The sequence below is a fragment of the Nipponia nippon genome, unplaced genomic scaffold (genome assembly GCF_047370975.1).
Source record: "Nipponia nippon isolate SJK-2023a ecotype South Korea unplaced genomic scaffold, ASM4737097v1 scaffold_2, whole genome shotgun sequence".
Classification (NCBI taxonomy): Eukaryota; Metazoa; Chordata; class Aves; order Pelecaniformes; family Threskiornithidae; genus Nipponia; species Nipponia nippon.
The window spans coordinates 50,560,463-50,588,368 of NW_028262336.1; the positions used below are offsets into that span (position 1 = coordinate 50,560,463).

The window sequence follows — 27,906 nt, forward strand, 5'->3', positions numbered from 1 at the left end:
ACTGTGAGCACCTTCTGCGCCGGCTGAAGGCACTTGGCGAAGAGCTGCAGGTTACCGCCATCATGCCACCGAGAGCGACGCCTTCATCAGGTCAGCCATGTGACGGCGGATTTGTCGTATACTGTATTTCTAAGAAGCTTCTGCAAAAAGAAGGGCAGAATGTCTCTTTGCTCATAACATGGGATGGTAGAATTTCGTATGTTTAAATTAAAATTGATATCAAAATTTGATGTTTTGATTACTCATGTTGACATTTAATCAATTTTTACACTTTAGAGAAAGGCCCTCATTTACAATACTTGGCATCAAGTAACTAAGACAAATCGGAGAGCCACATTTAAAATAGAAAACAGACATACGTAGAGTAGAAATAATTTCAGGCATATTTAAATTACCCGATAACTTGACTAGATATTCGCACCATTCAATTCACCTGACTCTTTCATTTTGGCTCTACTTTAGAGCCCACAAATAAAATCCTAATTATATTTAACACACATTTGATGATTAATACCTCAAAATGAATCAGAAACATCTAAACACTTAAGAAAACTATGTGCAACTTGTTTAGTCTGAGTCAGAACCATTCTCCTCCTCTCCACAAATCTCATAAGCATGTTTTTGTAATTTTCTAGACTACTAGAAAAATATAAGCAAGAAAAGAAGAAAGGCAGTAAAGTAAGTACTTGGGAGATATCTTTGTTTCAAGGACTTCAAAGATTAATAACTTAATCATTAGATTCGTAATTATTAATAGCTTATAATTAAAGACTAGAAAAAGTTTAATAAATTGAACATCTACTCAACATTCACAGGTATTAGAGGCACAGCCAGCACACTACTGCTGTGATGGAAATGTCTGCTGTTCATTTTGCCAGGAACTAAGTACATTTATCTCTACATTTCTCGCTATATAAACAAACTTTGTTTTCTGGCATCGCACTGAAATATCCCCATGAACATATTGTATGATTCAACACTAATACCTGGGTTGCTTTCCCCAGAAATAGATCCAATATCTTGTATTTGTGAGAGAAAAAAGAAGTCAGTCATTCTCAAGCAAAACCTTCCACCATTTCTAGCAACAAAATGGCAGAGAAATGACTCCATTCCTTAGCAGACACTTTTAAAGGTCTGTATTAGTGCTGGGATTTATCAATTTGCATCTCACAGGTTTGCTCGTTCTCTTTATGATGATGTCATCCACTTCACACGATGTGAGGGACCACTCCCAACTGACATACAGGAGGAACAACATGCACTTTTTCTGCCCTTTTTTGTTTTTTAAAAAAACAAAACAAAACAAAACAGATTTCTCCTTTTCATCTTTGAGCACGTGTTTATACTTCACTGATTTTATTCAGCTTGCTATAAATCCTTAGCCTTAATGCAAAAAAGTCATCTGCTATATGAATTAGAAGGGGAAAATACATAATGCATGCAATAGGGAGGATGCATCGAATTAGATCTTAGTAAGCATCTACATCTGCCACTCAGTCATTGCTGACAGCATCTTCCCAAGGCAATATATATATTCCAAACTTTGTTTTGGGAGTTGGAGGAATGGTGGTGTTCAAGTAAAAGCCACCAAAAATTGACGCAGAAACACTTGATACCTCTGACTGTAGAAGTATAGTACCTGTATTCACTCATTTCATACAGAAAAACAATGCAGCTACACAACAAGCCGAAAATCTCCCCAAATTCAGTGTTTCAGAAGCAAGGGGAAAATTGACTACGTAAACACATCAAGGTTGTACCGATTATGAACAAACACATTACAAAAGTAACATACCATCTAGAACCGTTATTCCAGAGAACCTCATTACACTGAGATGTATTTACATAGAAAAATAAATAGGTAACTTGACTTGTTAATGCAATTAAATGCAATGACCTCATATCACAAAGGAGATTCTACCGTACACAGGACAAAAATATATTTCTTGATGCATTTGGCCTAAGGATGCTTGTGTTGTGGCTATTTCGCATTTTCTCCTTGAATTTAGAGAGTAAGAGTTTGTGCGCTCTGAAGTGCAAACTTGCTTTCCAGTTCTGTTGGTAAGAAGTTAAAAGCAATCAAGTATGCACCAGGCCAGAAGTGAAGATGTGTCTGTCTGTCCAAGGGCTGTCAGCATTGTGTTTTTGTACAGCTAACGACCAAAATGAAGGCCTGACTTGAGACTCGTGTCAGGATAATACATGTTGCTTCCTTCCCGCTGCCCTGAAAAGCTTATTTCCACCCCAGCATGCATGCTTTTGGGAGACATGCTTAAGTCTCCAGAGGGGAAAACGTATAATTTTCAAGAAATGAAGGATTTAATATATACATATATATTTTAAGTCCAATAACAATCTCCCCACTGTATTTCCCAAATGTCTTGATAATGCTTTTTATGATGCAAACATGAAAAGCTGTAACAGCTTTTTATTTCCAATCAGCTTTTTATTTCCTCTTTGACTGCAGGCATTCCTCTCGGCGCAATCCAGAGCAAGGCCATCCCGCACTACTGTTTGACAAGTTCCCACTAAACATTTCCGATGTAACGGCTGACCACACACGCACCATTAGCCCACACCAAACGCCCAGTGAAACCCTAACACCTGCAAAAGGTTGCTTGCAGAAGGCGACACGGAACATACTTTAAATTAGCACTTGGTGACATCTGCCTCGGTCATCTCAGTGGAAGAAGACACTACCTGGAAGCCCAGCGCTGAAACAGGAGCTTATAACAGAGCTTAAAAACATAGCAACACAGTAGCAAAACGAAAGGCAACTCTAGCTTGTGCACATGAAAGAACAGTATGATTTTTTTTTTTTTTTTTTTGAGGCAGGATGGATACAAAGTAAAGCCAAAAATTAGGAATAAAACTGAAGAATGTTAAAGTCATATTCCATTAATATGTTCTTCTTTGGTAGTCTTTACAATCTATGTAAAGCACTTTCCATACATTCAGTTTCATACTTCTGTGGCACAGCATCAAGTTACTCGGGTACCTCCACGTCGCCAAAGCCAGGGCAGGCAGTGGAACGAGCAGTACTGGTGCAGGCCGAGCACCTCGGGTAGCGACACGGCAGCGTGCTCCAAGCGCCGCATCAGCTGCATCGCCCGCCTCTGCCCCAGGCTGCCATCCTCCTCCTCTGCCTTCTCCCACGAACGGTCACCTTCAAAACCCTGCACCACACCTGACGCTGGAGTGGCCGCCTCTGCAAGGCAAGTGCAAGGACTTGCCTTCAGCAGAGAGATTTACCGGTTTAAGTATGCACTATAATTACACTGGTGTAATTTCCTTAAATATATAAACAAAACCCCTTTAATTTGGAACAAGAGCACGTGAGTTATGCAAACAGCTATGCCAGAGTAAACTCTTACTGCCCGTCGACCTGCTTTCTCAGCTCAGCTCCTCCGCTGCAGGAGACTGTCTGTGAAGTCAGCTCCTCCGCTGCAGGAGACTGTCTGTGAAGTCTGCTGGCAGACGAGCTCATGCGAACGCTCCCTAGCCTGCTTCAGTCAGTTTTTCGCATTTCCTCAGCTAACGTAAGCCATTTTGACTGAATCAGGTTAGAAAAAGTTGATAGGAGTAGCTCTACAAACAGCAACCAACGAATGACAAACAGCAAGGTGGAGGAACCTCTTTCATCACTTCAGATGGGTATGAATCCCATCAAAAATCTGATCAGTCAAGGACACTGGGAGAGTTACAGATTCACACCAGCAGTATAACTATACGATTAAACTTCCCCTAGCCACACGAGCCCTTGAATATTCCATTCAAAGGGAATTTTGGGGGTCACACTGGTAAGTGTCTATGTTTTAAGACTAGTAAGAACTACCCTCTTAAGCAATCTGGTTCAAGTTTGTGCAAGTCTCTTGCATTGCTTCAGCTAAAAAAAAAAGTCAGGTATAAAAATAGGAAAGTAGTAAAAGAAGACTGACAGTAGGGAAGGAGGATGTCAAAGATGCATATGACTAATTAAATATATAAACCTAAACTTTTCAAAGTCAAAGATGTAGTGTCTGGGGAAGTCACATCAATTAGAAGTGTCAAGAAGCACAAAAGGGTGCTACTTTTGAGAAGTTTTTTGGTTGTTATAAGAGCAAGATAGTTTGTAATATTACATCCAACAGCAGCTTCAAGAGAATTTTACAAAATGTCTGTTCACAAAGACTACGCTAACTGGACCTTCAGAATTCCACCCCCCTATCCCCCCATGTCTTTTGAGAATCATCACAATGTATCGACAAGGCAATACTGACAGTATTAATAACCCCTGCATGCAGAAATTGTCATTTTAACAGTTAAACACAGTCACACAATAAGGTTTAAACTCTGTTCATAACTTGCCTTATACTCACAGGTACCAACAGTGGAACAAAACCAGCTTTGCCATATTATACACACTAACATTCCTGCAATAGAAAGCATTAAGGATGGAGTTGCAGGCAGTATTCCAAGATTAATCTCGTTAGGTAGTCATTAATATTTTGTTGAATTGTCTTTTTAGAAAAAACAGGGTCTAAGCCTAGAGTAAAACATGTTTGCAAAGTGGATTTTGAGGTACTTGGATTCTGCTAGAGATTCAAAACTTCTATAATTCAAAAAAGCCTAATTCGTACAAAGGTTCTTCTGGTACAATAGAAATGCATTTAAAAAAGAGTAGTATAATGATCACCCAATCTGCATGCATCCATGCCAAACATTCATTTAACAACCATTAAGTTTAACAGACTCTTTATAGACGTTTTTCTAAACAGCAGAACCTAAATTGCTAAGACCAAGGTAATCCTTATCTTTTCAGTTCAAAAGCTTTAACCCACCAGTACGGTCTGAAAAGTGAGTGACAATGAATGTCAACAGTAGATTTCAGATTTTCTTTGGCCTCTTAGACTAAGCTTGCCATTTACATTTGAAAGATGATTCCTTCTAACTACTAGTTTCTGCAAATCCGGGAGGAATATGTTGAGTTTCGCATTACCGGTAAGTGTTCTAATGGAAGTTTTCTGAACTAGGAAGGATTGCAGAGTGATTAATGCAGTAGTCTATCAGCCTTGAGTCCTATTTTCTCTCACTGCTTTTAAAATCTGTCTGTCTTGACATAGCAGAGGATTCTGAAGGCCAGAGTTCTAAGTCATGGACAAGGATTTGATGACAGTCAACACAAGAACTATACTTCAATTAATTTCTACTGAATGTGTTGTCAGATTTCTAGAAACTCAGTTCTCAATGAATTCCTATTTCCAGAGCTAAAGTGTTTAAAACTGTCTAAAGAGACATCTTCAAGTCTGTAGAAGAAAACCCAATGATACAGAAAGGGCTTCTCTCCTTATGTTGTGAATGCTCCCACCTCTCATGATATGCACACTTAGCAATCTCAAAAATACTTATCAAGCAGAAACAAGATGTTTTAGACAGTCAAAATCACACATTTACACAGCAGCCACTGTGAATTTTATTAAGAAAAGAAGTGTTTGCCAGTTAAACTGCCATCACTTTATTGACTTCTCCGCTTACTTGTAGAAAATCAGTTCTTTCATAATGGCTCTGGAAATCATTTATTGCCAGGTAAATGTTGAATCAAATGGCAACATATGCTCTCCTTGGAACTCTGGCAGCCTTACCATGGAAAGAGCTATATACACCTTTGCAAAATGCAAAGTAAGCAACACATCTTCCATTCAAGCAACAAAGTCATTCTTGAGGCAGATGTCATGCTAGCCAAACAGCAAGAACACCTTTACATTAAGCAATCTTTTCTATCATGACAGTTCCACAAAATGAAGTGCAATTCGTGAGGAAAAAAAATCCATAAGATGCCAGTTATACATCCTCTTCATGTAACTGTGTAGTCAAGTCTTATTTCTCAGGCTAGAGAGACTGAGCTAAAATGAAACACAGCATGATGATCTATCTTCATGAAAATGTCCTGTTGCTAATGCATCTGCTTTTGCCTCCTTTCCTCTTTAATAGTCCTATGCAGTCCCATGCATTAGGAGTCAGAACAAGGCTTCTTCACTCATCTGGAGTTGGAGTTATATTCAGTCCTCTAAGCAACTTACAACACAGTCTATACACATCTCTGAAAAGAAGTTCTGCATTCCTAAGTAATCCAGCCATCACAGAAGGTATTTCCCTATTTCTTCAACTCCAGAAGTTGTTTTAATTCCTTTTTCATCTTCATCTTGTAGCCATGTGGCAAAATAGCATTGTCATGGGCTACGTATAGTAGGATTTAATCTTTATTAATAGCTTCAGTAGATTGCCCGAGGATTTTTAGTACTGTAGTAGGCTTCACATGCAGCCACATAAGCAGATTCAGGAAAGAAATCATCATGGTATTCTGCTAAAAACCTGAGAAGAAAGCACACCAAAAAAAGAACAGAACATGAAACATTTAAGAGAAAAGCTATTTTCAAATTAATTCTTAAGCTCAGCAAAACCACAGCCTGGGAATTAAGAATTATTACACTTTGAAATTTGGCATACAAAAGGCTTGCCCTATTTTTACAAGTTTTACATAGTGAGAAACAGCCTTCCCCTATCATTCTCAAATCCAAATAGCATTAAAAAAATTTTCTCAAGCTCAATAAAAAAAAAAAATCCAAGTTGAAGCCACACTCAGAAAAGAATGCAAAGAACTATCACAGAAGAAAAAAGTGACCTTTCTGCAACTTCTGTCAGTCACCTGCTCAGTATACTATTTTCATTTATGTCAAAAACAGAATTTTCAGTTATCACTACATTAATATCTTATACAAATGGCCAGTAACCATTAAGTCATACTGTATCTTTTAAGGTAAGTAAAGCTATGATTTCTTCTTTCATGTGTCTGTGTGTTTAAGGTCTCCATCCCTCATGAGTATCTGATTTAAATACGGCTCTCAAAGACAAACATGCACGCTTTGCAAATCCAGTTCCCTAATTTCAGATTTCTGCAAGCTGGCCTTCAAATATTATTCAAACAGCCAAGAACCAAATATTTTATCATGTCTTCCTGCTCTGCTAACATACAACTCTTTCTTTGGTTTAGGACTGAAAATGAAAATAAACAGTGCAGCTACTACCACCAGTAACAAACAGCTAAAATGACTATAAGCTCTCTGCTCTTCCCTTGGTATACAAAGACACTGGGTACGCAAACCAGAGCAAAAGAGCAAAACGGTTCTTAAACCCTGAAATACACAAACAAGCTGTACTTCAGAAAAAAACACAGACCTTCAAAAATACCTGGATATTAAAGACCAGCATCAATAAACATGGCAAAATGTTAGCTACAGGTTCTCTGTCTGAGTTAGGGTAGGAAGCAACGGAAACAACAGGAAACAATGTCATTTGCAGAATCTGGTTTCTCTCAAGAACCACTGGCTAGGGAGATGACTTCACTATTGGAAGCTAAATATATCAGTTTTGCATGACCAATACTCTGCACATAGAAAGTCCAAATTAAAAAAAAAAGTATAGGTGAATGCAATCAAAACCATAGTGTTTCTCCAACCTCACTCACAGCTACACTGCCTGAACTAGGCATGTCATTTGATCTTAAGAAAGCCAAAGCATCAAAGAATACTGACAAGATTCTCTATATAAGGCCATCTAAATTTAATCAGGAATATACTAATTGCTGAGAGCTCATACAGAAGGGTTACAGCACAAAAACACAGATAAATGAAAAAAGGTTGATTTTCCCCCCACACACAACCCTTGTACTTAAACACAGGCATCAAGCAAGTGCTAAACTGGAGGAATAACTGGTTACATCCTACTAATTGTAGGAAAAGCAGTGAGAAATATAAGCTTTTTTATGAGAAAACAATCCTTCAGTGTGTCACCATTTATTTAGAAGGCACTTTGTCAACTTCCTCCATACTTACTTATTTCATAGGAATTCTGTAATTAACAGTGTAGATGGACCTAGGGTCATTTCTGATGTAAAACATTTCAGGTTTAAGACATGCAAGTGAACTGGCTGGACAACTAATACACTTCCAGAAAATCAAATGGCAGCTTGTTTTTGTTTTTAAACATTAGCTAAGGAATTGAGCAGAAAAGGCTCCATTACATGACCCGTAACAGTGTCTAATCAAGCATATAATTTCTGGCAATATTCAGCTGGGCAGGTACTGTCAAAAGTGAGAAATATCTCTCTTGTATTTAAAGCAAGGATCCAACTGGCTCTGCCACAGGCTGACACCACAGAAGCTATCATAATAAATGTGTAAGAGCTAAGGAATTTAAAGTTCCACACAGTCTTCATTCACGCAATCCTGAGCGCATTAAACACTTTAGCATACTTTTTACTTATAAGTATTCATACTGTGCTAGTTTCTCATTGGGTCCAACAGCAGCTTCCAATTTTATTAAATAGTACAAAGCAAAAAGGATTACATAATTAAGGTTGAGAGATAATTAAAAACCCCAACACTTCCTATGGAAACTATTTTGCTAAATAAAAAGAAATGTTTTTAATATTACATCATGTTACAGTTGCATTATACCAATTTCCTACTAACAAAAATAAAGGCATTTAAATAAATGAAAAAAATAGCAGTGAAATATTTTCCCCTGAAAGAACAAAACACAGTCACAATCAATGCAACTACTAAGCAGTGAATCCAAATGAGTTAAACTTTGGCAAAAGAACGAACCAGAAAAAAATAGTTTTATTCTTTTCTTGAACTAAAAAAAATAGGACACATCTAGATTAATAGCACCAGTATTTGTAATACAGTTTGAACCACACTACTTATTGATTTACTAGCCCTTGTCATTAAAACCATTCACCACCTACTTTTCCAGGCTTACCAGGCCACAGATTGCTCTCATATTTTATAAAATGTTTTGGTTTTCATGAGATAAAGATACCCCTTAGAAAATAATCCAAGGAAACAAAACCAATTCACACAATCAGATCCTCCTAATTTTCACTGAAACATGTCATTCGTTTGCACTACACACAGCTTACTCGAGGAAAACCACTACAAAAGAGTACTGAAGTTATAGCAACTTAGAAGCTAATACAACAGGTTGGACTCTATGATCTTAGAGGTCCTTTCCAACCTTAACGATTCTACAATTCTATGAAAATACCCGATTCATCATCTGCTATGACCTCTGACTGTAGTCAGCTACAAATCACTTTCTGGGATATGTGGGGTTGGTATGAAGTGAGTGTGATGAGGCCTAAAACTTACCAGATTTGAGTCGAACTTTTAACATATTTAGATTGCACAAGATTAAGATAAGCCACAAATGGAATTTAATTAATAATTCTTCATTAACACACATTAATGACCTCAAGAGCTAAACAACATACAGGGGCCAGTCAAACTCTTAGTGTCATTGGATAACATTCTGTAAAACACAGTACCAAGTGCTAGATCATACTAGGGAGTATGTTTTAAAAGAACATCAATAAAACAGAGGAACCTTCAGAGGACACTGGGTAGCTGACAGTTCCAAGAATTTTAAGGGCAAGTAATGGGAAGCAGGTTCATTTTCTCTTACAAATTTCCTAACTTCTGCTTAAGATCAGTCATAAATGCCAGTTTGGTGCAAGCTAAAGTGACAGCTGGTAAAGATGAGAAATTTTAGCTGAGATGCTTGTGGCACAGCTACAACTCAAAGGAAAAAAAAAAAAAAAAAAGGGCAGGCAGAATGCATGCAGTCAGATGTACATTTCTCTGTCTTAATGTAACAGTTGTGAAAAGCAAAATACCCCAGAGCTAGCAAATACAAATTACTTTCTGCAGAGAAGCGGGAGGAAACAGGCAAAAACCACAAGGTTTGCTTCTGTCCCGATCCCTTGTATATCTGTATATGAAGAGCAGTGGCCCTTCTGAAGCTGCTTTCTATTCAAACTACATCACAGTGCAGAAAGCTGGCACAGAAATATTAGGAGTCTCCTAAGACTTAGCTACTGGATATTTCACTAATGCTTTGCTCTTGGAAAAGCTGAAATAGCACAAAGATCAATTACACTGGCACCTGCAAGTCATGAGCCAAGACTTAAACACAGAGGGAGCTGTTAGCAAGCAGAGCCAATGTTCAGCTACAGATCAGAAAGCACATTGCTATTTAGCTATTCAGAACTTGTTTCATTACTTTTAACTTACAAATCTGATAAATTCAGTCAACTGAATTATTGCCTTTTTCATTTTTATACTTTTTACAGAGTTCACATGCTTACACCTACACAGTGAAACTGCTTACGAATAACCAAGTTGAGATGCACAGTCCACATGAATATCCTGATGCAAGACTGCACACTTTTTTCTCATGAGCATCCACAAAAACAATACTTATGCTTTAGACTCACGCTCAGAACGTAGAGGTAATACGGCACAATGCAGCTATCTCCCTCTCTACCACAGGTACCTAGAAGACCAACACTTCAGAAAGGACTAGGAGGGATGGAGACAAGGGAAACAGACACGTGGGCAGCTTAGCTTGAAGAATTCCTATGTTCTGATCTTCAAGTGTGGCAGTCTGTAAGCAAGCTTACCTCAGGTGACTCCAAGCAATAGCCTCACAAATATACTACCATCTGGCCGAGAGTTACGTGGGCAGATCTCCCAAAAAGAGGCATAGAGCTATCATTATCCACACTAAAAGGCCACTTGACATACATATGTCAGGAACGTTTCTCAGAGTCACTGAATTAATATGAGCTTTAAGAGCGTCATCTGGTAGCGGAAACATCCTTGTCTTGGCAGGGTCAACACAAGCTATTACCTGAACAGTAACTGCATGAAGAAAAACATTCTTCTAAACATCAGCTACCATCACATGAATGAACTCAGGGACAGCCTGAAAAGCGTGAAAATTACAAAGAAAGGAAAACCTTAATAATTTTAAGCTTAATAATTTTAAGCTCAGCCATAAAGGTATAAGAATACAGACTTAAAAGAAAAAAGTTTCCAGGAAGGTGACATCTTATACACTTCCGCTACAGAGTTTTAGAACATAAGCAGATGCTTTGATGAGATCAGTGGCCTGGGCTAGATGCTGTTTGAAAGGTGACTGTAATGATCTATCTAAAGGAATTTGCTTAAAGAGCAGGATGGATCATAACTCTATGAGTCACCTCATCAAAAGAAATGTCATTTGCAGATTAAGAAGCTATCTCCTCTCCGAGACTACTACTCAAATGCAGGATTTGAAAACTAAAAGGCTTAGTTTCACACAAAAGCATATGCCACCACCTGCCCCCCACCCGCTCCAATGCACAGGCATGTCTCCATCTGGAAGGCTGTTCAGGGCAAAAGCTTGCCAACACAAAGTTCATCATAACCCCAATGCAGTCAACAGAAGAAGCGAAGTGAAAAGTTTCAGATGTTTATTCTGATATCCAGTGTCTCAAGAACCATGACAAAGGAACAAATAGGCTTGTTTTGTTGACTGGACTCCTGTCACTCATCCACATAGAGAAACTGAGATCATCTTCCTTGGCCTTTAAAGGACAAGTGCGGAGAACTCCCAAGTTGCCAAGCTGCCAACATAACATTTCTGGTAATCAGGCTGAGTGAATGAAAATTAAAAATGGTAACTTCTAGTAGACCTTCTGGGAAAACAATCCTACAAGAGCTCAACGCAGGAGTCCTTGGTTGGTCCTGAGGATGAAGACCCACTTTTGGCAAGGCCAGCACAGATCCCAGAATCTATTCCTAGAGCTGCCTTCTAAAAAAGCTACCATAACACATTTAAAATACTCTGGGCAACCCCTCACTTTAGAAGCATGATCCAAACCTCTGCTATTCTGATTAGGAATATGCTCATTCAAATACCCAGGCACCTGATGATTTGGTAGGCAGAGGGAAGACAAGCAATCCGCATGGTGCAGTTTCAGGAATTATTTTTGGCAAAGCAATCAAACCTTAGTCAAGAACAATAAGCACACACAAGCAGATTCTGCAGACCAACCAGACAACAAAAGCCTACTGAAAATAAGAACCTGTACAATACCAGGAACTCATTGACTAAGAAGCATTCAACATAAAGGCGTCAAAAGTTTGAGAGGACCCAAAATGGCAGGTACTTTTCTACCCATTCAACGAATACAGAGAAACCCAAATACAATGGTAGTAACGCCTTAAAATAAGGCATATACATTCACTGTGCAAGTAGAATTCCTTCATTTCAAAGTGTTTCAAAACTTTTTAAGAAGTGCCTTTGCCTGTTTGTGCCTCTAAACCCACACCTGTCCATTTACACTCAGAACCTTGATTTTGTCACATTTAGGCTCCAATTCCATAAAGTTTTCTAGTATGTCATAACTGCTATGCTGCACAGGTACTTTTTGTGAAGGAACTAGTTAATCCCAAAATTGAGAAGCAAATAGAAAAGCCCTAATCAATATAAGAAACAGTAGCAGAATTGCATTCTTTGTGATCTTTCAAAAAGTGATTTTTAATCAGTTGCCATCTTGCAATATTAAGTTACAATGAGCAGGAACTCCATCACAAGCAACTTCACCTGAAGAAAGATATTTTCTATTCCATTCACCATGCTTCGTTTTTTTCATTCTCAGAATGCCACTAATAACCTCTCATTAATTGCACATTAGCACAGACTAGTGGTCATAATTCACCACTGCAGTTATATATAATAAAATTACTACACTCAAAAAATGTTGTGCTATCAAAACCAGAGATCTATTTCGTAAGGTTACTTCAAACACCTTGTCATCTTTCTATATACACATTTTATTATCACAGCCCTCTAATTTGGTGACATTCTGATTTGGCTTCCTTCTCATAAAATACTCAACAGTATTAAAATACTTTTCTATCCACGGAGCAGAGTGGCACAACAGTTAGAAGCAAGTTGTAAAACATCAGGAAAAAAAATGAGATCTAAAATGGAACAGACAACTTACAGGATATACTGAGTTTGAAATATCAGTGTTTTTTTAACAAAACCAAAGCCTTTAACCATTAAGAAAGTAGTTTTCCATAATCTGAAATACTACATACTGGCCTCATCTGGAAAGGTGTATTAGAATTTTTAGAAGCATTATTTTAGAAATATTTCATCACTTACTCATTCTTCTGTATTTCATGAAAGTCAAAATACCTGTGGCTTTCTGAAGTGCTGTACCATTTTGTTTTGCTTTTTTCCTAAAATGCAAACAAGATTGACTGAAATTACCTCAGTGAAGATGGGTCTTCCTATTCTAAAAACAGACATGCTATATTCTCCTAATTTTTAAGTATCTCCTATTGGTCAACAGTCCTGAGAAGTGACCTCTCTGATCCCAAAACAGTTTCACAAGTCAAGGCTGTGTTCAAATCAATGGAAACGGCAAAACAAAAACTGGCACCTTCTTCCCTATTATTTCTCATCACTTAAGCAGTATCTGGAGGCATGCTAGGCACCTCACAATACAGAGAAGTCGTGTAATACAGCACATACAGCATTTTATTAAAAATACAGCTGAAATAATACAATTGGTTAAAAGGCAATATTTACTCTATCTCAAAAACTATTAACAGGCAGGAGGACTTAATCAGGAGTCCTTTGCTAGTAAGATTACCAGTCACTAGGCACCAGTTACTGTGTTAGCTTCGACTGCTTGCTTCTAAGACTAAACTCAAACTGTAAGTGAAATTCAGTGAAACCAACTGGTGAGTTTGTCACTAAAGTCCATTTCAGACTGTTATTCTTCTGCAAGTACTATGAATTATTTCAGACCTAAATAATTTGAAGTGAAGACTACGAGTTTTGTACTTAATTTGAGAAACTAACTTCCTTTATTTCTGCAAATTCTATAAATGATAAATCAACTTTCATGTTCTCCATGAAGAAATTTTCATTATGCATACTTGTAGAAAGCTGCACTAAGCACAAAGTGTACAGCTTCTACTTAATACGAAACTCAAAAAGATGTATTTTATACATCCCTTAAAAATATATGTTGTCTGGGAAACTGAGATCAGTCTTGTCTAGCAGCAATCTGAGGGCATGACTGGAAAGTATTACCCAGGTAGCATCTCAAAGTGAATTTAATGCATCTATCAAGTACTGAGTAAACTCAATAAAACAAGGTTCCAGACAAAGTGTTATTTTAAGTAAGTCTCAGTTTCTCAGTCCACATGAGATTAATAGTACAATTGTTAAATGAAACTGTAAATTTTAGCCATAAAATCATAATTCAAAATTAAATCAGTATCCATGCCAAACTAAATCAGTTATGTACCACATGAAAGTCTTATTTTAAAATGCATAAACTACTTATGCTTGGACTACTCTACAGAAACAGTTTTATTAATGCAAACAGACAGCTTCAATCCCTTGTCTGCTATTAGAAAAATAAAGAAAAGGAGAGTACTTCAGCTTGTCACTCAAGAGCAATTCACCAAAAGAAATTAGGGAGTCTTAAGTAAGCTGGCTGCTATCATCTAATGCATACAGACTGTGTAGGACAGTTCTTACCTTTCAAAAGGTAAGCCAGAACAGAACTGATAGAAAACATTTTTAATAAACATCCATTAATCCTTTCATTCCCAAAAACGAAAAGACAGAATGTGAAAATTGAAAAACTAGTACAAGATGTCACCCACCTCAGCCTCAAGTTCTCTTGTGATGAGAAACAGATAATGCAGAAGTATTTCTGTGATTAAAAAACCACGTCTGAACAAGTTTCTAGCAGACGTAATTGTTTGACCACTTTCAATGACACATGGGACAAAGAAAGAAATACTCAAATGAAAGACATCCTAAAGCCCCATGAATACATGTTGGAAAAAAAAAAGTCTAATAATTTCCATTGGTTTCTATGTTACCTATTTGAATACACAGTAGCATATCCAGTAAGGAAACTAGTCTAAGAAGAATATTCATGACAAAACTACGTAAGATCGAATGCTTCCTACAGCAGCAACTGTAACTTGGAAGCTTTTTCAGGCAGGTCCTCAATTTGACCAGTTCTGACAAAACTGTAGAAATCATTATTTCAGCATAGAAAAGAAACCTTGAGAACAGCATCAGCAAAACATACATGACACTGGCTTAGAAAGCACTTGAAAAAAACACACAGCCCTCAAATATTTTGTTGTACCACATATGAGATATCCACACTATGCTTGCCTTGGGGGGCTCATTTTGCTTTAGTTGTAGTCTAGTCGGGAGGACTGAAAGCTCCCTAGTACTGGAGCACACTTCTGGTTAAGTGTTTTCCAAAAGGAATCCACCTTGTGTACTCAGAGCATTCTGCAGTGCAACACAAAGCACGGTAAACAGGAACTACTGAGAGATCTGCTTCAAAAGCACAGTTCTATCTGACTTAAAAATGCTGATGCAGAAACATTTTCTGATTTTTTTTTTTTTAATTTCTATTTATAGATGACTATGCATTTCAACAAGATGGTCAGATAGAAAAAAATAAGACACATATGGATACTACCACTAGAACGTTCAGTTTAATTACTTCCCTACTTGTATGGGGGGTGGGGGACCTGTTTCCTCCTTCCCTCTATTCCACTCCACCACAGCTCATCCATAGAACAGGTATGAAGAAACTGCATTTAAGATGCTAAAGAGTAGAGACCTGCTCTGACCAACACAGAAGAACCTGAACAGGCAGAGGTCTGAAAAACTGATTTGGTCCACAGTGAGTTAAGCACCCTAAATAATATTCACTCCAAGTAAAAATAGGTTTCCAACAATAAGCACTAATGCTGTCCCGCTTAACTTAAAGATATTTTGAATACTAACAAGGATCTGACAAAATAGAGATGTGAAAAGGAATCAGTAAAAAACTTAAAAATTAAATGCTACAAGAGAAAAATTTTGTATTGTAGAAACCTAGACATTTGAGACATCTTTTATTTTCAATAAACAATTAAAGTAAAAGCATTTTAAAGCTTTCATCTCTCTGATCTCTAACAGGACTTTTGATATGCTAGTGCCACATTATGTTACTTTTCAGTATGTGGCTACTTAAGTATCTTTGACCAAAATTAAGTTAGGAGTTCCACATTTGTTCCAGATGTTTACCATTTACAACACTTTCTCCTGTAAGTTTTCCTCAGCAAATTTATTTTCCACTGTGTTGATGCTGCACAATACAGTGCCACACTAGATACCTAACTACCACTACAACGTCATGCAGAGACATTAATGAGAGTACCTGACAAACAAAGCTGATCATGGGGCAGGTATGACCATACTGACACCAGCTGTGGAGCTAGTGTGGTCAAGAAGAGTTTGGGTACCCCTACAAGCCGCTGCATTGCATAACAGAGAAACCTTTCTGTTTAAAGCTCAATTAGGACGGACATTTCTTTAAAAAAACTACCATAATTAAAAACATGTTCTAAACCACAAGTTTCTCCCCCTGCAGCAGCGATGCAACATCAAAACTCTCAGATTATGCTCTCAAAAATAACAATGCAGAGTTTGTACTTCTTCATAAAACATGCTTCTTAACCAAGTCAGACTTGTCATTCTATACATACTAGCAAACAAACTTTTATACTTCAGTCCTCTACCACCGTGTTTATCAAAACTTTAAGTAGGGAGTTCAGGTTCCCCTCAATTTGAATTACAAAATGAAAAATTTTCTTATCTTTATTCAAAATGTTATTATTAAAATCTTATATTAATTTTATCATACTCTTGTAGTAATGGAAAATGAACATCTTATTTTAAAAACCCTTTGTAATTCCAGGACACTTAGATCTATGTAACAATGCAAACAGTGCTGTGGTACATTGTGTCACATTACCTCAGAAACATTTCGAAGTGTTTTACTAAAGCCTTTAGGTTTTTGTCAGGAAAGCACATCTTCCCCAGTATTTCTGGTAGCTTTACTGTAAATAAGAGAAATAATGTTTACACCTGTTCTTGTAAAAGCAACTTCTAATGATTTTATCTACTATACAGAAAAGAAGTATATAAAAATTTCTTCTCCCTGCAGCCTCCACTTTTCTTTGCAAGTTACTCAATGATCTTTCAAAGCCTTACTAAAAAGAAACATGCTGAGAAAGTGAATGCTGCCTGGTTTAACGATGTTTGATAGTGTATTGGAAGTAATGCTTGTTTGCTTCTGTTAAATCAAGACTTAGAGAGCCAGTAAAAGATCACCAAATTTATGAAGAGCCTAAGAGTTTTAAACAGATTAAATTTCTCTAGGAATAAAGCTAAATGTGATAAAGCAAACAGAAAATCCCACAGATATGGAAAAAAAGGAGGAAACAAATAAAGCAATTTTGATTGAGCACAGAGTTTTGCATCAGTTTACCAAACATCCGTAGCAAATGTTGAGATCCATAGATATATGAGGGAGGTGGTGGTTGATCACTTGGTGGATAATTCTCTGGCATCAATTTCCAGGACAAAACCTAAACATAAAACATGAAAATGTTGGTTATGAAATCTTTATAGCACCATAAATAATTTAGCCTGTACAGAACTTCAAAATCAAAGATGAAATAAGTAATACAAACAAAACCTTTTCTTACATAGCCCTACTCTGAAGGTCCACGAAACCTTTAATCATGGAATCTAGGACAGTAACATAAAAATCTGTTACCTCATTCAATTCATTGTTTCTTCTACCTTCAAAGCCAGTAAACACTGCACTCCCCTCTTTGCTAGGAGTCAAAGTTATAGGTGAAGATGATCCACTATGAACAGGGGTTTCTTCAAAAGAGAAGGAAAAACAAAAAAATAAAAGAAATCAGAAATAAATTTTATTATCTGTTTTATGGCACTATAAGCCATTAAGCATAACTAAGGCCTGCTCCTAAAATGTTTAAAGTCTTAAACACTGGAATTCAATAAATGCTATCCTAAAGTCAGCTACAGAAAAGCAGCTCCTTGAATTCTGTTGAGAAGTACTGAGAATATTGCTTTGCATTTCTCCCTTTGGTATAAGGCCTCGGGGATAAATAATTGATACAAAAAGTAACGAATTCCCACTTCAATCATTCAGTTCACATGGCACTAAAAAAAAGAACAGGGCTTAAAATGTCATTTAGAGCAACAATTTAAAGAGCAAAACCTACTTTTTTCCAAGTGCAAGAAAAGCTTTGGCATAGAAGCTGGGGTCTCAAGATGTCGCCGTTTAGGTTGCGGAGAAGCACTGCTTTCCGATAACCTGTCGCAGTTAGAGCTATGGCGTGTAGAACGTCTCAGCGACTGCAGAATTTCAGGTTCAGCTTTTCGTCTTTTTGGCGTGGCTGGCTCCCCTGTTGTAGGCTGGCTGTCGGTTGACTGAGGTGTTGGCGGATTCAGCAGAGGAGGACTTGGGGAAAGCTCCTCCTGATTTCTAGGAAATAAAGGCAGCTTTACAGATGTGAAGAGATGAGGGCTCTTCCCCCAAAAGAGATTCTTCTGTTTTCACTGATCTTGTTAAATACTTATTCAGATTGGACAGTCTCCTCACAATAACTACCGAAGTGATGAGGCCTTCTTTTAAATAGTGTTTTCCAGAAGTATATTTATTTTCAAATTTAAAAGTTAATGAACACAAATTTACGTGTCAATGTAATTTTTTTTCCCCACAAAGTTGCAGTGTAAATCTACACCAGTCAGTACAATCCCCTTTTGAAGTTAACCAGACAGTTAATTCAGATAACTCTGAATTCAGGCAAGAAATTCACAGAAAAGTTCAACGTTTTATCAAGACAATTTTAAGTCAAAGCCTGTGAGAAATCATCCTATTCGGAACACATAAGCACATTCTGTTGCATTTTCATCAGGAGATAAGCAGTATTAGACTCCATATACCCAACCTACCTGTTAGTATTTGTTGAGTTTTCTTTGATGGGAAGAAAGAATTTTGATGAAGTCACCTTCTTAAACTGAGCTTGTTCATAAGGATAGAGCAAAATTAATGGAAGTGTGAAGTCAAAGGTTATTCTCAGCCCATCCACCATCTCTTTACACAGCTCAACGCTAGAGGGGAAAAAAAAAAAAAAGGATTATGAATTTTTCAGTGCAGTTGTAGGAAATTCCCTTTTAATACAGATCACTAACATCTTAACTACGATATGCTGATTTCATCACTAAGTAATGACAAGTAATTAAAAGCATACTTAAAGAGACAGTGATTGCTGCTGGTAACTTCAGACAAATACAAATTTTAAAAGTCTGCTTAATAAGGTCAAGCAAAATCATACAATTGTTCTATTGTATTACTATTTACTGCATTAATAAAATCTACTTCACAGTAAATAAAAATTATTTTGTTTTTCATGTAAGCATTATTTTGTTTTTCCAAGTTTACTAGGTTCAAAAAAGAGGCACCTCCCAGAAAGGTGATAAGTACTCAATAGACTGAATCTCTGTCTAAAAGGCATATGCAGAATTTGATCTATAGCTGCTAAGATACAGTTAAGGCTGTGCTTAAGAGATATTCAGTGAACCAACAAAACCGGATACATTTGCATTAGAGATCAGTTTTCAATGGCCTGCTCCTGGTAAGCAAAGCACTACATTTATAGGCTACTAGGAATTTCAGTCTTGGGCTTGTGTAAAACACTCATGGTGCTAGGTGGTGAGTAGATGTGCTGTTACAAGCAGAACCAACAACACTGAGTCCAGCTCACCTCCAACACCTCTCACGTCTATGAAGGTATTCATCTCTCACATCTCAAGTGCATATATGTGTACAGTAACAGTAATTTGATTCTGCCACAATGACCCACGTTAGAAATTCCATACCACATATCACCATTCCATAACACCTGCTAAAATGACTCCCTTTTTTTTTTTTAAACACTGCATATAAATTGGGTCAGGGAACCATCATGTTCAGAAATTCTATCACATCAGAGAAGGTCAATTACCATCTGTGTCAGAGCAGTAAGGGCAATAGAATAAAGTTGTCAGCTGAATTTCTCCTACTTAACGGATCACTGAAATTATACACGTTTTCCTTATTAAAGCACCTTCTTTATTGAGAAAAAATCACTTAAACATACACCTTTAAAAATCATAATGTGCATACAACCTTCCATTCATATTTCTAATGCCTCATCTACTTCTTGTTTGGGAGATTATATTACAAAGAAGGAAAGTATCATTAATCTGTCAAATAATGAATGACCTCAATATAAACCAAGACACTCACATAGACCAAAATATTGCAAGGAAGAGCATAATTATGCCCATTGAAATAGAATGTGGTAACAAAATTCAAGATTTCTCTTTGATAAAATACAAGATTTCACCCCACTGTAGACTTCGATAAAGAAGCAGTCTCATCTAATAGTGAAAATCTTTAGCATAAGAAGAGAAAAAAACAAACCACACTGCAAACACGTAGGGTTAATACACTGCATTTGTAGCATGGGAGAAGAATACACAGCTCAGCTGAGAAAACAGTAACTAAGAGGCTATCAGTTTTCATAAACAGGATTGGTGTTACTATACACATTGTTTCCCTACATATTGACTCTAGGATTTAAGATGACATGTCAACTAAAAAAAAAAAATTAAAAAATCACCTGCACTTGGAGCTCTCTGTAAGTGTTTGTATAAAACTTCTATCCTTTATAAAATGTGAACCTGTTCAGTTTTATTTAAGCAGGGAATTCTCATATCAGATATTCTCTCAGTGCTCAAAGAAGTCTTCACGTAGACAACAGCAACACATCCTTCCAAAACGGGTCACAATACTCACAATAACTTACATGATCAAAGGGGATATTGATGCTTTTGCCTAATGACTTTTCAGATTATAGGGACTCTCTCACTGATAAACAGATTGTCATTGTTACTGTACTATAGGTATCTGTCAAATATTTTAAGCCCCATAAACAGACATACATCACAGTATAAGCTTACAGAAATGAACAGCCTTGAAACAGAACATGGAACACCAGGTCATTCTTCTTGTGACAATAGTGCTGGGCTAAAAATTACTTACTTCTTCTCTGGTGGCACATAATGAAGATTCATATTAGCATGTGGAGTCATCTGATGGTGCCGAGATCTTTCATTGGCTGAAAAAGCAGCATTAATAGCAAAATGTTTCACGTATGATTCCAGGATGGTTATTATATTTGTCTGACAAGGAAGCTTCACTAGCTGAAAAGGAAACAACAAATTAATGTCTTTCAAAAACAATTATTGAGTACACCAAGCTAAAACAGGAGCTTGTAATGTACTGACTAGTTTAATAAGTCTCTATTGCATGAAGTTATTTCAGGAGTGATTAATCTGAACCCTTAAACTGCATTTTTGATCAATCCTTTAAAAACATTGGGAGAAACAAAAATATGGTCAGGTTAACAAGCTTATGACATTTCCAGCTTTAAAAAACAATCTGCACTCTAAAACACAACTGGGTACTGAAATGTTATATTCTTAAATATAATGACAACTCACTGTTTTAGCTATAGAGAGGTCTGCTCCCTATACTCTTTTTATTGTTCCTTATACTGTCTAAGCTCACCTTTGCAATAAAGTTCAAAAAACAAGGAGTTGTTATACACAAGAACTACTTCTGACGCCCTGCCCACCCCCCCGTGCACATTCATTTCATAGCTTTTATTTCATACCCGTTTTCTTCTATTAATATAGTAACAGTCTTCCTCAAGCTTCTTTTTCAAGACTTCAGGAATTTCTATGCTTATTGCTCTTTCCTCCATGTCCCTTTTTGTGTGAGCGTCTTGTTCTTCTTTCTGCAACAGACCAGTGCAAGAAACAATATATTGGTTGTGCTTACAAATATTAGTGAAAAAGAACTTCAGTAGTCAGGATACAATATAACAATCAAGTTTTGTCATGCAAAAATAAAATATATAAAGTATAGTAAATATTTAAGTGGATAGTAGACTTACTGTAAGCAATTTAACAACGCTGCTTTGAAGTCATCTGCAAATTAATTTTTTTTTTCAATTTAGCATTTGCTTAAGTATTTAACACAAAAGAACGAACAGAAATTTGTTAGGTTTTGCTGCTTCAGATCACCCACACTGTAGTAGTTTGATTCCACAGACTTTCTGAAAAACTGTTTACACTGTACTTTCTTTTCGATAATGTAGAGAAAAATACATGTTTTTTCTTGAAGTCAGTCTTCTACATTTTAATTTAAGACCAGAGTTGACATGCCTGTTTCACAGTAAAATACAAAAGCCAGAAAGATCCTGCAGCTATTCGGATTTGTCCAACCTGCATAGACCAGTAAAAGTTTACAGCACCCACAAATCTGGATAATCTAGTTTGCTATGTTTTTTCCATATAAGCCTTATGTGTAGAAAGAGAGGAAAAGAAACAAATGTGTATTTTTAGATTAATATCAAAGAATTCTATAAGAATACGACATCTTCTATAATTTTCAAACACTCAACCACGGTATGCGCCAGGAGTAAGAAAATTATGCTTTTAATTCCAGCTAAATAACCAGCTGTGGCCTGTATTTCATATACTTCAATTTTTCCAGATTTCAAATACAGATGTTTAAATTCTATTAAGTTAACAAGCTCATGAATATACCATTTCTGTCCTCTCTTCTACGTCACTTTCTTCACTTTTTATTTCTTCGTCTGTTCCTTCATCACTGTCATCAGAAGAAGAACTACTTATAGCTGTGTAAAAGAGATTTCACATATTTATCTCACATTATTACATTGCACAGGTTACGAGCAATTTCAGGCCTCAATGCAAAAAAAAAAAAAAAACCAAACCCCAAAACTACCAAAAAAAACCCCAAACCACCACACCCACACAACAAAAAAACCCCACAACTAGATAGTTATATTTAATGAGGATGAATAATTCTAATTGAACTAAACACACAGTATTATTTACAGCACATGATAAACTTTTTTTAATATGTAAGACAAGAAGTTTACAGGAAGTATTCTTGCATCCTCTCTAACTGAAAAAACTCACTTTTAAAAAGCTTCCCACATTTCTGAACACTCACAGATCTTTTCAATTTTTATTGGACTTCAGTTCTGAACAGGGGATTAATGTATAAATCAAAAGGTCTGGATCTGTACAGCAACAGTTGCCAGAACATCAGTTAAGTGCCAGCCAGTGTTCCTGCTGGTTTTCAAGCTACAAAGAAAAATGCTATGAAATGAAAGAGCTGGCTTGAGACTGAAGTCAGCCAGTCAGCTGACAAGAAACAGACCTTTGTGTCAAGTAGACTGGGGGAAAAAAAAAAAAAATCTTATTGCCCCCTAAAATATGTAGAAACACTAGCAGGGAAAGTGACTTGTTTCCTAATACCAAACAAAGAAAACTGAGGACTTCTTGCACCTAGTAATACTACACTAAACAAAGCAGCATTAAGCTCTGAAATCACTAATTAGAATGACTGAGTGGAAGTGACACAAGGAAAAGCCTCTGGAACACAAGAAGAAAGGAGATATCTTAATAGATGCTTAGCATGAAACATAGTGCTGACTCTTCATACGACTGCCTCTGTATATTTCAAATAGGACTGTGATACTCTTGTGTCATCCTAATAGCAAGTTACAGCATGCACTGTACCCCTAGCTCAAAACGTTAAAGGCATCATGCCAGTTACCAAAGAATGAAAACAAGCTCACAGTTTTCGCTACTCTCATCATTTTCTTCAGCGGGAAGGCTTTTTAATACAGAGTCAACACCAGGCAACCTGCAACGTCTCTTCTTTCTTCCCTTTCTTCTCCTACAGAACATAAAATGGTTCACTGACATTTGGCTAATATTATTTAATTTGTTTATCCTAGCTAATTCCATTACATGCAAATGCACAGGAAACATATGTTTGAGTTATTTTCATTAATTAATGTTGAAATAATTTGGACAATGCTTATTTGAAAGTGGATACCTTAATGTCCATACATTACCTCATATTCGTGTTCTCAAGCAGATCCTCAAGCCATGGCCAACCAATATTAGATTATTGCCTTTGGCTGAAAAACACTTCAGGTTTTCCTAAGTCATTTTTCAAGTACATTTATTTGGGAAGATGTAGATCCAATACACAGGTATTTCGCAGCATTAGTTAAGAATAACATAGTTATTAAGTGTTAGTCATTTGGAGTGGTGTTTAATAACAATATGTAGGTATCTACCTTAGTATGAGAAGAGTAGCTCTTTAGAATGCACTGACTCTACTGAGTGGATATCTACCATCTACAGCATGAGCTTAGAGGCCAAGCTCACTTGTAGACACCTGGATGTATCTGTTTGAATCTGAAAGTTAATCTCATTCATTTTGAGACCAAAAGGATTTCTTACATGCGAGCCACAGCCTTCCGTGCCAATTTACGCTGTAATCTGCGGTTTTCGTCTGTATCACGAAGAACATGATCTTCAGCTGCCCATCTATCCCAGCTAAGGATAGGTCAAAAGAAAATTATTAATGGCTATGAACAGATGCCAGTCATGATTAATAATGAATTAACATACATGAAATCTAAAAAGCACTCTTTTAACGTCATTCATAAGTAACATCTGTATCACAAGGTTTGCATCCTTTTGTATTCACATGGCTTCAACTCTCGTGTTGCTATCTAAAATCTCTCAAACCTTGACTTAGCACTGACACATGCTATACACCACAGTCAGAGACTCCACTCATGTACTGGCCTTGATAACCAAACAACCCAGGTCTAGATTTAACAAAGTATAAACTCCTTTTATTAATGGAAACCTAGGAGCCACAAGTATATGCCAAAGACAGATATCCCATAAAGTTTAAACTCATGGGTATCACATTGATCCACTGAAATTTATGGATACAAACCGATGTGTCAACATGAGCAAGTATATTAAAGGCACTCACAAAACCAAAAATATTCATGCAAACATCAAAGTCCTTTGATATCCTTTAATCTCAATATTTAATATTCCTGATAATGCTTTTCTTCGCTGAATAAAATAGATGAAATTGAAGAACTGAAACCATGCATACAGGTTCTTACCTTCTGTTCCAACCGTTAAAATGGATCAGATATTCTGGAATCTTCCTGCCTTTCTCATCTTTTCCAACAACAATATCAACAATCTGAAACAAATATTGAATAGCATGTATTAAAAAGCTTGAGAGAAAGTGAGCTTTCCAGTATTTAGGGGATTTATGCACAATGAAAAAAAAAAAGAAATGTTTATTTATGGAAATTAAATATACCTATAATTTTGTGAGTGAATATTGATATAAGCAGGAGATATGCATTATACTAAATGGTCAGAAAAACTAGCTTTTTTGATGAGCACATTTAAAGCTGGGGACTGCTAGCTATCTTTGTCCTCTCCTTAAATATCCCATGCTTTCAAGACACAAAGGGAGACGCAAAACAATGCAGTATCACAATACGGATATGCAGATACACATCTGGGCTACTAACGTTTTCTCCTGCTGCTGTCTCTTCATGCCCTCAAAGCAGGAGACAAAGTTCTACAGATATAAACCTCAGAAACACTGCTCTCTTGAACACTTAATCTTAGCCACAAAACATTAAAAAGCTTTGTGAATATCTGAGCCTTTGTTTTCTTCCTGCCTTTCGCACGTGTAAAATGGGCCGGTCTGAAAGGGCCTGCATCTCAAGACATTTCAGGTGGATCATTAAGAGGAGTATCAGAACTAGTAATAACAAAGGAATCATTCTGCCTGCACTCGAAGGACTCCCAATAGACCATATATCTCCAGATGCACCCATGTTTTAACTTGGGAGCCCAGAATTTAAGAACTATTGATGGCGTCAAGGCCAGTTATGCTGGAGTTTGGGGTATTTGAACGTAAAGAAGAAAAGGCAGTATTATTTTTTGCACTCAGGTTACCTCTAGGGCTGGCAATTAAAGCTGCTGGGGTGGTCAGAACATAAGAATACAAGTACAAACAAAAGAGCAGCCCAAAATATTACAGGAAGGTGGAGTTCCTGATCAAGGATGTTTGAAAAACACTGATCTACACAACGAGCAAACTTGCAGCAAAAAGTATGAATTTGGTCAGGAATCCAGTTGCAATACCTCCCTTTTCACCCTTCTCTGTAACAAAACCAAACACAAAAACAGAACTCTGTTCACAAGTTAGGTACAGATGACTTAGGATTGAAAAATTATTGCATTTCCCACTGATACGCCAAAACAATATTATATTTACATAAAGCACTACAATTACTGTCACTATTCTTAAGGCCAGGCCCAAGTGAGTCAGTCACCTCTTACTGCAACACTTAACGGTCCACCACTCACTGCTTGCTGTCATATTTCTGTATACTCTCCTGTACCATCCGTAGCATTTAAACCCTTCTGAAATGCAGAAGGGCAGCAACGGTAGGAGAGCAGGGTGGGGGATAAATTAAGCTACGCTACAGAAGTGCAGGGATGAAAACAAGATTTCAGAATTACTTTGCAGGTGTTCGGCCGAGAACGGAAGGCGGGAACCGAGTCCGACACTTCCAGACCCCACGGCGGCTCCGCTCTCCACCTGACGCGAGAGCGAGGCCCCGGGCCCCGCCGCCCCTTTGTCAGCCGGGCAGCGGGACGCCCCCGCCCCGCGGCGGGGAAGGCCCACAGCCTCCTGCGGAGCTGCTACGCGCACCCCCCACCCCCTGGCGGAGGGGCCGGTGTGCGCGGGGGAAGAGAGCCAAGCTCCGCCGGGGGGCCGGGACGAGACGCCCGGGGGGCGGCGGCGGCGGCACAAGGGCGGGGGGCAGGAGAAATCCAGCGCGGATGGGCACCGCCTCGCCTTGTCTCCCAGCCCGCTAACGGCGGGCGGCTGCCGCCCCGCGGCCTCTTCTCCTGCCCCCCCCCCCCCCCGCCCCCGGACCAGCGCCCGTTTCCCGCAACAAGCGCTGGTGACAGAGCCGCCTGCCCCCGCCCGCAGCCGCTTCCCCCGCCGCCCGGAAGGGGAGCGACCGGAGGCGCGCGCAACGCCCAGCGGGGAGCGTTAACGGCAGCAACGGCACCGGGCCGGGCTCCGCGCCGGCCCCGCCCCCCCGCGCTCCCTCCTGCCCGTCGCGCCGCGCCTCGCCCCTGCCCCGCGGCGGGCGGGCAGCGTCGCGCCCGGCGTGTCACCTTGGCATCATAGAGCACTTTGGCCTTGGTGGGGTCGGGCTCGAAGCAGAGAACTCTCTCCCCCCGGTGGAACTTAAATTTCATTCCCCGCGAGGTCATTTGTTCATCATGGCGCAAAGGAGCGGAGCCCCGCCCCCCCGCGGGGGAGGTGCCGCGGCCGGCCCCGCCCCGCCCCGCCCCTCGCCCTCCCGGCCCCTCAGGCGGAGGGAGGCGGGCGGGCAGGAGGCAGGGAGATTGGGCGCCGCGCCCGCCTTCCCCTGACCTCCGCGGGTGAGCGGCGGCCGGCGGCGGCCGCTGCCGAGCCCCGCTGCCCTCCTGCGCCCGCCCCGCCGCCCGTCACGCGGGGTGCGTGGCACGGGTGGGCTGGGAACCGGCGGGAGGGCGGCCGGGCGCCTGCCCTGGGCTAGGGGAGCGGGGCTGGGCGAGGGCCTGCGGAGCGGCGCGGCGGTGCTCCCCGGGGACGGCGGCAGCCCCTCTCTCCCCTGGCCATCGCCACGCCGTTCCCGCTCGTTACCCTCTACCCTGTGCTCTCCGCCAAGCAGAGACCCGGCCTGAACTCCCAAGATGGCTATTCATACATCGCAACCTCCCTCGGGGTTGGTTTTCCGCTCCATTGTTCTTTCAGCCTGCTTGCAAGAAAATAAACTAGAAATAAATAGGGTGTTGGACTAGAAATTCAATTACCTAGAGCTTGATTTGTCTTTCCAATGTTCAATTTCAAATTCTTGGAGCCTCAAACAGGATGAAAATAGTGGAAATAATCAAGATCAATTCACGTTCTTCTTGCCCGTGTACTTTATGCCGACTGAAGCCTGGAAGGGGCTGGGGCTCTGTCAGGGGAATAGTGCCGTTTCCCAGACACTGTTAGTAGATGCTCCCTCAGGCCATTACAGTTTTGATGCCAGTTCTGCATTTCTGATTTACACGAGACCATGATAGAGC

General features: G+C 38.8%; 1 protein-coding gene across 10 annotated transcripts; it reads right to left on the minus strand.

Moving 5' to 3' along the window:
- MSL3 (MSL complex subunit 3) lies at positions 1-27,133 on the minus strand. 10 transcript variants are annotated; one of them, XM_087757096.1, is made up of 15 exons: positions 26,965-27,133; positions 24,870-24,952; positions 24,184-24,279; positions 23,508-23,608; positions 22,444-22,535; positions 21,507-21,629; positions 20,873-21,033; positions 18,739-18,897; positions 18,006-18,268; positions 17,531-17,640; positions 17,240-17,339; positions 16,724-16,808; position 16,652; positions 13,039-13,115; positions 5,422-6,351 (listed from the first exon to the last, which is right to left on the minus strand). In XM_087757096.1, exons 1-15 carry the CDS (start codon positions 27,061-27,063, stop codon positions 6,252-6,254), a joined length of 1,650 nt encoding a protein of 549 aa, XP_087613222.1. In that variant the 5' UTR covers positions 27,064-27,133; the 3' UTR covers positions 5,422-6,251. The 10 variants fall into 10 exon arrangements, with proteins under 10 accessions (XP_087613217.1, XP_087613215.1, XP_087613222.1 ...); XM_087757089.1 differs by lacking the exons at positions 5,422-6,351; position 16,652 and adding an exon at positions 115-140 and having other exon boundaries at positions 13,072-13,115; positions 26,965-27,132; XM_087757090.1 differs by lacking the exon at position 16,652 and having other exon boundaries at positions 13,072-13,115; positions 26,965-27,132.
- Positions 27,134-27,906: the final 773 nt, after the last annotated feature.

Excerpts from the sequence above, each read along its gene's own strand:
- MSL3 (XM_087757096.1), bottom strand. The coding sequence starts at position 27,063 with ATGACCTCGCGGGGAATGAAATTTAAGTTCCACCGGGGGGAGAGAGTT. Across the intron at positions 21,034-21,506 it reads ATATTAATAGAAGAAAACGG|CTAGTGAAGCTTCCTTGTCA; the intron begins GTATGAAATAAA and ends TTTCCTTTTCAG. Across the intron at positions 18,269-18,738 it reads AACTCAACAAATACTAACAG|AAATCAGGAGGAGCTTTCCC; the intron begins GTAGGTTGGGTA and ends TTTATTTCCTAG.